The sequence below is a fragment of the Engystomops pustulosus genome, chromosome 7 (assembly GCF_040894005.1).
Source record: "Engystomops pustulosus chromosome 7, aEngPut4.maternal, whole genome shotgun sequence".
Taxonomy (NCBI): Eukaryota; Metazoa; Chordata; class Amphibia; order Anura; family Leptodactylidae; genus Engystomops; species Engystomops pustulosus.
Genome location: NC_092417.1, coordinates 70,144,996 through 70,157,331, shown reverse-complemented (window position 1 = coordinate 70,157,331; position 12,336 = coordinate 70,144,996). Strand labels below are relative to the sequence as shown.

The window sequence follows — 12,336 nt, the reverse complement described above, 5'->3', positions numbered from 1 at the left end:
ATGTACAGACCTGTGTGAGGGCTTATTTTGTGCGTAACAAATTTTACTTTCCCGTAATGTTATTTATTTTAACATGCCGTGTACTGCGAAGCTGAAAAAAAATTCCAAATGTGGAAAAATTGAAAAAAAACGTCACGTTCTTGTGGGCTCAGTTTTTTCGACTTTGACTGTGCACTCAAAATAACACCTCAGCTTTATTCTTTGGTTCGGTGCGATCGCGGTGATACCAAATTTATATAGGTTTTATTGTGTTTTAATACATTTTCAAAAATTAAACGAATGTGTACAAAAAAAAAAAATGAGGCAACGTTTTCATTGCTACCATTTTGAGGTCTGTGCGACATTTTGATCATTTTTTATTTCATTTTTTATGTGATGTAAAAAGGTGTAAAAGTCGCATTTCGGACATTTGGGTCCCATTTCCCGTCTCGGAGGTCACCGCCGGCCATAACCGTTTTTATATTTTGATAGATCGGGCATTTTGGGACGCGGCGATACCTAATATGTTTGTGATTTTTACTGTTTATTATGTTTTATATCAGTTCTAGGGAAAGGGGGGGTGATTTGAATTTTTTATATTTTATTAAAATTTTTTATTTTTTTAACTTTTTTTTTTTCCACTATTTCTTAGACCATCTAGGGTACATTTACCCTAGATGGTCAGATCGCTCCTACCATATACTGAAATACTTCTGTATTGCAATATATGGCATTTTTGCTCATTGTAACGAATCTGCAGAAGCCATGTAGCCTCGTGTCAAAAGAAGACCCGAGGCTACCTTGGCAACCGATCGCCACCCCCCCGATGACATTCGGGGGCGCGGCGATCGCAAAAAAGATGGCGCCGCCTGCGCGCCGCCGTCTTTTAAACGCCGGCGGCGGCAATGACAGGGTTGATGCCACAATCGGTGCAGGCACTGACCGCAGTTATTAGCGGTGGGGGTTTTCTGCAAAATGCAAAAACCCCCACCTTTGTATGAAGAGGACTCAGCCCATGAGCCCTCTTCATACACTCCTTATACCTCTGCGCCGTAGAGCTACGCCGCAGAGCGTTAAGGGGTTAATATAGGTCTGCAGCAGCTGAAAACACTCTGGGTGGGTCTTTCAGCCTGAAGAGATTTCTACTCTTTGCCATGAACTGTTACACAGCCCCTCCCCTCTGCTCTAAGTAACTGCAGTAACCATACAACCAAAACTCTCACACAGCTTCCAGTTCTATCAGAAGGGAAGAGGCTGTGGAGCAGTGAAGAGAACAGAAAGCTCTTCAAGCTGAAAGACACCCATGCTAAGCATCTCAGATATACAATCAGAAACTTATAACATAATGCAGTCACTCACTTTGCCGCTTCAGTTCCTCTATCAGCTCCTCTTTCAGGTCCAGTTGTTCAGTAAGTCGTGAGGCTGCCTCCAGTGCACTGTTTGCTTCATCCAAACTTTCCTAAAGAAAAGTAGAAAGATTATAACCTTTCCACACAAAGATCGGAAACGTTTCTGGCTAACTCTTCCAGAACTCTGCCATCTGAATAGTAACATTCTTGTTTACCTCTGGAGTTCTCACAGCTGAGAGTTTGTTACAATGTAAGGGTGTGTAGCAGCATTTGTTGGGAAACTCTATTAAGAGGGGCATTTTACTTTTTGGAGGTCTCAGTGGGTCTATATACTTTGTAGGTGCAGAGTTTCTCAAGGTTATGCCCTCATATATTATTATTATTAAAATATAGCTCTCCTGATTTATTCCTAGTTTGAAGAAAAGTTTTTGGAACATCCATTCCTTTTTTAGTTTCCGTTGCACTTTCCTGAAAAGGAGATTGTAACAGAAAGCCCAGACAGAGGGGCGAAGTGGACCTTATCTTCACTCCCCCAACATAGGAGTGCACTTAGTTTTTCCTATAAGATATGTAGGTGTGCAAAACATTGAGAAAAGACAAAAAACAGAATGCAAACCACCAGACAACGCTCTGCCTCAGAAGAAGCAAAAATGCTGTGCTGGGACAAGCTTACCGACGTTTAGCTAGACAGGCAATTTTAGCTTAGCTGAATCAATCAGATGAATTAATCATAACAAATCACCGCTAGAGACCCCATAGACCCCATAGCCAAAATATGCTGCAACTTCACTCTCCGCTCCTCAACATCACAACGTACTTGCGCCTCACTGAACTGAGCAGCTGTGTTCCCAACTGAGCATCACACAGACTAGCAGGCACATTGCCCTACAGACACAAGCCCCGGTGTCATCCTCTGCCCCACACTGCACAGGGGGGCCAGCTGTGAGTATGACGGAGAACCATAGGAGAGCTCTTTAGCTAGCAGTCACTGCACAGTGTGTGCTTATATTAACAAAGAGCACTGAGGATGTATACTTTACAAGAATAGTATCCTTCCCATAGTCTCCACCTGTACAATGAGATTCAATATCAGGTTATGCATATGGCACACAGTATCGCCCTGTGCACCGCTCCCTGCTGGAAGAGAGCAGTGTTCTATATACCTCCCAGAGGCCATGCTTGGCTCCCACTACTCACTAGAGGTATACAGGGTCATTACATTATATTTAATCATGTAGACACAAACAGGAGTCTTTACACTATAAGGGAACATACTCCTAGTTGAACCTGCAACCTCGTAAACAGAGGCTAACATAATGTGTGGTTGTAACTCAGTCCTACTAAGGTCTGAATCGTAATGAATAAGAAGGGATATCAGGGGGGACATATTTATCTGTTTACAGAATTTTGTCACAATTCGCACCAAAAAACTTAAAATACCTTGTGCCACGCTTATTAAAGCCTTAAAAGGACATCTACCACCAAGATCAAGGATTGTAAACCAAGCACACTGACACAATGGTGTGCGCCCCCTCTGGCAGGATCTGATCTTCTTTAAGCTTCTTATGCCCTTAAAGTGTAACTGTCATTTAAAAAAAAAAACTTTTGATATGTTGTAGGGCAGGTAATTTTAACCCCTTTTGCAATTGGATTAGTTACCCAAATCTTGCTCCTTCCTCTTGTATTCTGCAGACTTGCCCTAGATGGCAGTGACTGCTCAGATAGCTGTTACTATGGACATTCCGGAGACAAGCCCCCCTCCGCCTGCAATCAGCTGATCACCTCATGTCTCCAGCACTCAGTCATGTGCAGGGAGAAGCCCTAACTAATGCAGTGACAAAACACCTTTACTTATCTAACCTCAGCTTTCCCTTCACTTGTAAACAAATAATCCACACAGACAGAAACTGCAGCCCCCCCTCCCCCATCACCTGACACAAGGAAGTGGCAGGAGACAATCTCCAAGTCTACAAGCTGTGTCCTCATGTGCTGTGCTGGAGTGTTAGATAGATAGAAGATAGATAAATAGGGGATAGCTCTGGTGTCATTGGTCAGCAGCCTGTGCTTGTGATGAGGTGGCAGGCTCCGCCCCTCCATCTTGCTGATTGTAGGTTTTTTGAGAGCTGGAAACCCTGGTTGCTATGGGCCAAAAAAGGTACTAAATGAGGACCGAGAGGCAAAATATTTTGAGGAATGATTCCCAGGGACACCTGGGGCAGAATTATGTATTTTAGTTTTTTTTTTGCTCAGAATGACGGTTACACTTTAAGTGTAAAAAAAAAAAAGCCTTTAACACCCATGGAGCGCAGAGCTGATCCTGTCAGAGGGGGAACACACCAGTATGTTTGTGTGCTTGTTTTACAATCATTCATCCTGGTGGTAGATGTCCTTTAAAAAAACTGGCTTTAGATAGTATGAGGAAGGGGACTTGGTTTGCAAAAATGAACAAGCATGCACCAAAAATACTGTGAATGAACCCACATTTTGGTTCAGTGTTTGGACGTTAACTAAATAAACAGATAAGAAATTCAAAGTATGACTAGACAGCCTTGTACAATGAGTGATTTATCTAGTCTTACTGAGCTATTTGCCCCAGAGCATTCATCTCTGGCTTTCTCTTTCAGAAGCCCAAGAAACCATTTTACTATATACCCGAAGGTAGGAAGTGCATCAGCACTGGGGTATCACACTGAAAAACCTGTTGATATAATATCTTGCTATTTGGTCCATACACATTGTATAGCCTTAAATGTTTACCTGTAGCGATAGAGCCTTATCTTCAAGTTGTTCCATCTTCTGTCTGAACTCTGTGTTCTGCTTTTTGTACCTCTCTAGCTCTGCTGTATACATTGCCTTCTCCTCTAAAACATGACAAAGAGAGTGGTTACTGTACAAACCCCATGTTATCCTTCAGTATAAAGAGGTTCCTAAAAATAAAACTAGTGCACATAGATTTTTTTGCACAAAGAAGTCAGTTACAACTGATAGGGATTTTTATGCAGGACCCCAACAGCCCTCTTGACTTTTGTAAGGCAAGTCGAAATTAACCCTTTCATGGTTGTCCTGGTACCAGGAACTTGAACATAAAAACCAAGACACACATCAGTCTCTTAGTGTATGTAAAGATCTTCTCTCGTTTAATATCTCAAATGCATAATATCAAGAATTAATTAATTGTGCTCAGTTCTCAGGGACCTTGTACACAGATATTGTTTATACTAATTTCCTGAGAAGAAGAAGATAAGTGGGCTCCAGAATCATAATATAATGTAGCATCAAGGACAGACTGGCTTCTCATTAAATGTCAAAGGGTATTAGCTGACAGGCAAGCAAACAGGTTACATAAAATGAAGTTTGAATCATGACATTAACTTGACAATGGTCGGGGAACATGGCCGCTGTATCCAAGATGGAGGACAGTCGCTTATTCTGGGATTTCTTAAGTCAAGATGGCGTCCGAAACCAGTGCGATCTCCTTAACACAACCTACCAGCTAAAAATGGCAGTATTTCCAGACAAGCTGGATAGAAAAAAAAAAATCATCCATTCGATGACAGCAAGCAGGATTCAAGGAAATAGACAGAAGATTTGGAAAGAAGTTTTCATTATATAATAAGTCAGCTCTAAAGTTCTGTCAAGGGATGGCCTAATAACCATTTTATTGGCATTTTTAGGCAGCTGGTGGTCCTTTCTGCGGCTGTTATGTAGAAACTTGGTAAGAGATCAGCTCACAGTGAGTCCTTCCCTGCTATTTAGTTCATCATTCACATTTCTATAGTTTGTACAGATTGCCTCACCTTGCTGGAACTGCTCTAGCACCATCTGCAGGTTGCTGAGTGATAGTGCATACTGCTTAACTTGCTCCTGAGACATGTTAAATTGTAGCATGGCTTCATCTCTTTGCCTAGAGACATGGTTCAGCTGCTCCTGCAAAGATTCCACCTGCATCGTAGCCTGATGGCTGTAGAATCAATGTAGATAGATATATTAACAGTGGCTGGCAAGTACGTTCAACAACATGCACATCAAATTACCAAAAAAGGAAGTATGACAAATAAGCGTGGGCCAGCTCGCCATCCGTCAAAGTCAATGACACAAAATATTTGAAAAGGCCAAGAAAGATGATGCGTGGCTATCGCAAAATATCAATTTTATTTCAATACAACATTAAAAAGATGTACCAATGAGTGTGGGGTCCTACTCATTGGTATGGTATTGGTCTCTGGTTTGCTCACTTTGCATTTTTGTACAGCAGCATTCAGCTGCATATTTGTTGTTTACATTGTTTGCACCTTATCTGACCATATAACCTGCCGGAAGCCCATAAGGGCGTTACCTGGTGACCTACATGTTTTTTATTCCTTTGTGTGGTCTACACATTTCACCAATTGTTAAATATTTTTGTCCTTACATTGTTTTATTCATCTTTTTAATGTTGTATTGAAATAAAATTGATATTTTGCGTTAGCCACGCATCATCTTTCTTGGCCTTTTCAAATATTTTGTAACATGCACATCAAGACACAAAGTCTGACTATTACCAGGCTGTTTCAACAGCAGTGGATGAGGACAGCAATCTCTCCTCAAGGATGGTTACTTTCTTTTTTAGCTCAGTTTCTCGGTCCTCAGCTGCCAGCGCCTCCCGGGTGTACGAGTCTTCCATCTCCAGCAAATGGTTGCGCAGCCTCTCCAGTTCCTGATTCAAACGCTGCTCCTTTTCCCTTAAATGTTGGGCCTGGAAAAGATGACAAATACGATTCCATAGATCAAGGTGGACACAACTTCACAGTTCACACCAGAATCTAAGTTTTACATTGCATACTTAAAGGGGTATTCTCGACTGGGCATTCACTTTCAGTTTCATTAATCTGCCATATCCAAACATTTCTTCAATTGGATGTTATTAAAAAAAAATGTTTTTTATTAAAAAAAAAAAAAAGATAATGTAGTCATATGGTCCCTTAGAAACTAGTCTGTGTCCTTGGTTACGGCCACGTCTGCTGGAGGGATTGCACAAAGAAAAAAAGTTTTTGTGTATGAAATGTCCGGATGTTGCTACATGTCACACAGCCGTCCTGTGGTAATGATTGCTGAAGCCAGGAGGTCAGGCAGGACTCCATAGCGCAAGTCTGACCACCACTGCCAGAGTGTGACGTGGTCGTATCCGGGGAAGCTATCTGGTTTCTAAGGGACAACATGGCTACATTTATGAGAAATTTTCACACAGGAACATTTTTTTTAATAACATCCAACATCCATGAATTTAATTAAATGTGAATGCCCAGATGAGAACTTTGCCCCCAAAAAATGTCAAACTGAAAATGCAATGACGAGCAATTTCAACAACTTTTGGGGCAGATTTAACATGCCCTGTAGATTAGTTTTCGCAATTCCTCATGCACAGTAAAAAAAAAAGCTACTTTTTTTTTTTTTTTAGGGATTACCGCCCCTTATGCCACTTTTCTGAAAAGAAAAGTCATTGAGAGGTGGGGAGAAGGGTAGATATCCCTTGGTCTGTTGCATTTACGATAAAGGCAGCGGTTGTAGCAGAAATCGCCACTATGTCTGACATGGCACCTCTGTTGCCCACCAATTGGGTTGGGGGGGGGGGGCACTCTGATGCATCGTATAAAAAAAAAAAAAAAACCTCCCTTGCCTTATGTTCAATTAAACCATTAGTAGTCACACAAGGTAAATCCATACAACAGCAAATAGTAATTATAAATAATCTTTATTGTGTGGACAAAAAATAATAATAAAATGACAAATTTTATTGGAACCACATACAGATAAAACAACACACACTGCCTAGGTGCTAATCGGGTAGTGATTATGTTGTCCCCTCGATAACTGGTAGTGTTCAAGGGAGTGGAGGCTAGAAAAGGCTACCACACCAATAAAGCATTGCACTCACCTCACAGTGAAGGTGGAATATACTGTACATATGGATCATGAATAAGGGGACAATAAATAAATAATAAATACCGACCACAGGCAGTGTGTTCAAGTAAACAAAAGCAAATTTGTGACAATTTATGTAACATAAATCATAAGGGGTCTTTAGAAATTTAAAAACTGCAGGACAGGGAACATGCACCAATATGGATACATAGGAAGCAGAATTTTGGCAAAGCTAAACATAGTCAAATGATCATCCAGAACCAGACACTTTTGATAAATATGCCACCAATGTGTGCAGTGAATACTGGAGAGATCTAAACATGTCTGCATTTTCTAACTGTACCCTGTCTGAGACACTTGATAAATCTCCCCCATTGTTTCTGTAGTTCTGTCTATAATGTGACCAGTGCACTGTGCATTTGGGGTATCTGCATATAATGGAAATTGGGTCCTGTGCAGGAGGAAGGTAGATATGTACATAATGCCTGGAAAGAAGACCTTAACAGAATGGAAAGATAACTTCACAAACCTCATTTTGAAGGGCAACACTTTCCATCTGCTTCTGTTTAAGCGCTAGCATCACCTGGTCTCTCTCGTGCTGAAATAGAATGGCTTTTTCCTGCATAGACTTCACCTCATTCAGCAAATGGTTCAATTCACCAGCTTTCCCCTGCATATAAAAAAAAGCAATTAAAAAAAAAGGAATCGGGTCAGTAATTCAGATTCATTCTGTCCATATATGCTTCAAAGTGGTCGGACAAGGCCTTGTGATGTGTATAACTCAGAGACAGGGAACCCCCCTTTAGAATACTTAGTTCTGCATTTCTGTCCAAGCATTATACAATTGGGAGGTTTAAAAAAATAAAATAAGTACTACAGAGGTGCCAAATTTTTAGAGCAAGTTCCAGATTTATAAATTTGAAGGGTAGAAGACATGGGAAAAAATGTTGGGGTTCAAGTGCCAAGACCCTCTGCAATGCGCAGAATGTGGAACCACAAGTCTTCTAACCCGATCCTTGCCAACGGGGTTTTGGCCGTCTAGTACGCCGATTTAGATGTTCCATAGAATTCCATCAATGACAGGATGGGTTTCCAAAATCTGCATGCACCAGGTCAGCAGAGTTACGGTGCCCCTTTCTACAGATTGTGAGGGGTCTTGGCAGTTGGACTTCTAAACATCAAACACTCATCCCCTTTCCTGAAGCTCAGGGTTACGTGTAAAACATATATTCCCCTACAACTATATTATATCAGAGAAAACTCAACATTTTAGAACAAACTTAACAGAATACTTTGAAAAACCTACCTGCTCCTTTTCCTTAAGAAGGTTCTCAAGGGCTGAAGCCTTTTCCCTCATGGAGCTGGACTCAAATTCCTTCTCCCTCAGCAGCATTGAGAACTGCATGTTGGTCTCATGAAGAGCTCGGAATTCACTTTCTTTTTCTTTCTCTTTGGCCATTACCTTCTCATTCTCTTCCTTCAACTTGTTAATGTCCATCTCCAGGATCAGCGTCCTCTCTTTCAGGTTAGTAACTGCCTGCTTCAGGAGCTCATTCTCACTCTCCTTGTTTCTCAGGTTTTCAGTGGCGGAGTTTAATTTGTCTCCTTTGGTCTTTATTAGGAGGTCTTTTTCTTTAAGTGACTTCTGTAAGAGTTCACTTCTCTCCTTGAGCTGTTTCAGCTCCAGGATGGCCCCTTCCTGGCTCTTGCGCCCCTCTTCAGATGTAAGAGCTATGGAGTCAGACAAACGCTGGTTGTTTTCTTGAAGTGTCCTGATAGTTGAGTCTTTGTGTTGGATTTGGATTTTTAATTGCTCATATTCCTCGAGAACCTTGGTGAAGTTATCATCTTTCATTTCAGAAGATGTTGCTAAAGGATGCTCCATTTCCGGAAAAGCGGCACTCATGGTTGCCTGAAGTTTGACGGTGTCAAGCTGATCAAGAATTCGTTCTTTTGTGTTGTTGAGGTGCCCAATACTGCTCTGCACATTGCTCAACTCTAGGCCAAGACTCTTCAGCTTCTTCTCATTGTGGTCGTAGCTCTGAATCAGGTTGTTATAATCTACTTGCAGGCGAGAGTTGGAATCACTATCAAGACTTATCTGACCCTGGAGCTTGTGTAGTTCTTCGTGCAGGTGAGCAGATTCATGCTGCATGTTCTGAACAGTGGTCATCACCTGTTGCTTCCATTCCTCCATCTTCTTAACCTGTTGCTTGAGCTTATCTCGTTCCTGTAGCAGCTCCTCAAACTGATTGCTGTTGACGCTTCCCATTTCACTGCCATTCTCTGAGCTGGATGCCTGAAGGACAGTCAACAAAGTCTGACATTTCTGGCTTAAGGCATCTATCTCTATGTCTTTTTCTCGAATGATCCGAGACAGATTTTGGATAGTCTCTCTGAACATGTCCTGGGTGCTACCTTCTTGGCTGCGAGAGAATCTCTGGTTTTCCTCTTGGAGTTTTAAGAGAGCAGACTCTTTGGCTGCCACCACATCCATCATTTTGTGGTATTCTGTCCTTAGTTGACTGTTCTCCCTGGTCTTCTCGCTCAAGACAGCCAGAACCTGCTCCCTCTCCATAGCATAAGCTTGTATCTGCTGCTGGAGATAAACTACATCTTGCATATAATTGACTGATGACACTCGAGCATGAAGATTTTGTATCTCAAGGTCTTTCTGCTGGATAATCTGAGTGAGCTTTCCAACTTCATCTTTGGATATTTGGTCTATCTGCTTTGTCAAAGTAATGTTCTTTTCATTGAGCATTTTTATCTCCATCTCTTTCTCTTTGATTCCCTTTACCAGCCTTTCAATCTCCACTTTAGACAAGTCATGTTTCTCTGTACCATTGTCGCTGTTATTAATATTCTGGGTCTTTGTATCATGGAGAATGACTGAGGAGTCCGTGTGGATAAGATGCTCGTTCTGTAGTTGGGAGCTGATCAATTCATTTGTCTGTTGCAGGCTGGAGATCTCACCGTCTTTCTCTGACAGGAGCTTTTCATATGTATCCACCATCTCCTTATGTTGCATTTTAATATCATCCATTTCCTTGATCTTTTCCTGTAAAGAATTCTGGAACTGAAGAGAGTTTTGATTCTGTTTCTCCACTGCTTTCTTCTGAAGTTTTAACTCTTCCTCATAGCTATTGCGTACTTTAGTCAGTTGAGTTATCTCAGTTTCTAGTTCTGTAATGATATCTAGGGTCTTGGGTTCAACCACTGGCTGTGGTCGGCTCTGCTGATCTTTCAGTCTCTCCATCTCTTCCTTAAGATGGCTGTTGTCCTCCTTCATAGAGGACAACAGTTTTTCCTTTTCCTCGATTGTTTGTTTTAAGAACTCACACTCTTTTAATGTGTCCCTGTACAGGTCTACTTCAGCTTGCATCTCAAGGTCCTTCTCTTTAAGTTCTTGTACATAGCTCTCCTTTTCCCGGATCAGTTCGGTAAGCTGTTTCTGTCCATCTAATGTACTTGTCAGCATTTCCTTTGTTTCTAGATAATCATTTTCCAACTGCTGCAAACACCTTTTGCTTTCTGCTATTTGGAAGTCTTTCTCCTGATTGAGCTTGATGAGACGCTCATGCTCGCGCTGCAGAGTGGAGGTATCCAACCTTTGGGCATTGGAAAGTTCATTAATGGTGTGTTCGTACTTTTGAGCCTGCTCAAGCAGTCGGTTCTCCATCTGATTCAATTCCACCTCAAGTCTCCCTTTCTCCATTCTCAAAGCCTCAATCACGGTCTGCTTTTCCAAAGTTTCTTTGCAGCTCTGAGTGGTCACATCTTGTAGCTCCTGTTTGGCCTGTTCTTGGGTTGACAGCAGCATCTCATTTTCCATCCTGAGGTCACAGATTTCTTTCTCAAGATCATCATTTAACTGCTTTGCGTCCGATAGCTGGTTAGAGAGTTCTGAAATCTGGGATTCAGTCTCAAATTCACTCTGATTTTCATATCTCATTGTAGAGTCCTCTTTGGCTGTAGCCAATTCTTGTTTGACTTGATGCAGAGTTTCCTCAAGTTCCTTATTCTCCGTGATGATGTCTGAATTGGTGGCTTCCAACTGCTTCAGCTTCTCCTGCATGTCGTGTACATGAGCCTCCAGCTGCTGTTTGCTTCTCTGCAAGTTACAGTGATCTTCTTTTTCGGATTTTAGTTCTTGCAATAAGCGGTTGTTTTCAGAAAAAGACTTCATAGTTTTTTCCTTTTCACTTTGCAATTCCTCTGTTAGTTTGGCAATTTGGGATTCTGCCTCAATTTTCTGTTTCGATAATTGTTCCTTTACAAGCATCAAGTGCTGAAAGACATGGTATGTAAGATGTTGAAAGACATTCGAAAGTTGACACACTAATTGTTTAAGAAGGATTTATCAAACAAATATCCCACTGACAAGTTCGCGGGACTCAGCGCAGTACAGCTACGCCGCAGAGCGCTAAGGGGTTAAAAGCATTGCCATGGATGTTTTATTTTGGAAGCAGTTGAATGACTTTCCAAATCTCCTTTGAGATTAACAGAACATTCCAAATTTGCAGTGGGAAAATAAAGTCAAACGTTAGATTTTTTCATACTTCCACTACAAATTCAAACAAAGCTCCCCTTTACTTCCACTCCCATCAGAAACAAAGAAAATGGAAAAACAATGGGGCACATTTACTAAGGGGTTTGAGCCGCATTTATGATGGCCTTTTCATGTTCTTTTAGATTAAAAGAGGTTTGTACAAGTAAGAAGTGTCTGCTATTGTGTTGCACGTGACCCTTTTGTGGAGCAGCTGTGCTAGCCTCCATGCATTCAAATTAGGGGGCATTCCGGTGCCCAGTCAGACCAAGTGATGTATTTAACATGCAAATTGTGTTGCATGCCCTATGCAACACATGCCAGTGCAGGGAAGTGACAGAGTCATGATTTCTAGGGCACGATCATAATGAATCGGTCACACCCAGCATTAGGCTGCATTCACACTGCCGCAAGGGGGACGTATATACGGCCGACATACGTCCCCCATAGACGGCAATGGGCGCACGGCGCCCCTACGGGAACGGTACGGTGCAGCACACGTGCGGCACTGTACCGCTCCGTACCCGGGAAAAAGATAGGACATGTCCTATCTTTTCC

General features: G+C 41.8%; 1 protein-coding gene across 1 annotated transcript in view; it reads right to left on the bottom strand.

The window, feature by feature from the left end:
• Positions 1-12,336, bottom strand: part of TRIP11 (thyroid hormone receptor interactor 11) — a 41,329-nt gene that overhangs the window by 14,150 nt on the left and 14,843 nt on the right. The window contains exons 11-16 of the mRNA XM_072116605.1: positions 8,536-11,520; positions 7,759-7,899; positions 5,870-6,063; positions 5,126-5,289; positions 4,086-4,189; positions 1,339-1,438 (exon numbers count right to left, since the gene is read on the bottom strand). Coding sequence (XP_071972706.1) covers positions 1,339-1,438; positions 4,086-4,189; positions 5,126-5,289; positions 5,870-6,063; positions 7,759-7,899; positions 8,536-11,520 — 3,688 coding nt within the window. The remainder of the gene's footprint in view (positions 1-1,338; positions 1,439-4,085; positions 4,190-5,125; positions 5,290-5,869; positions 6,064-7,758; positions 7,900-8,535; positions 11,521-12,336) is intronic.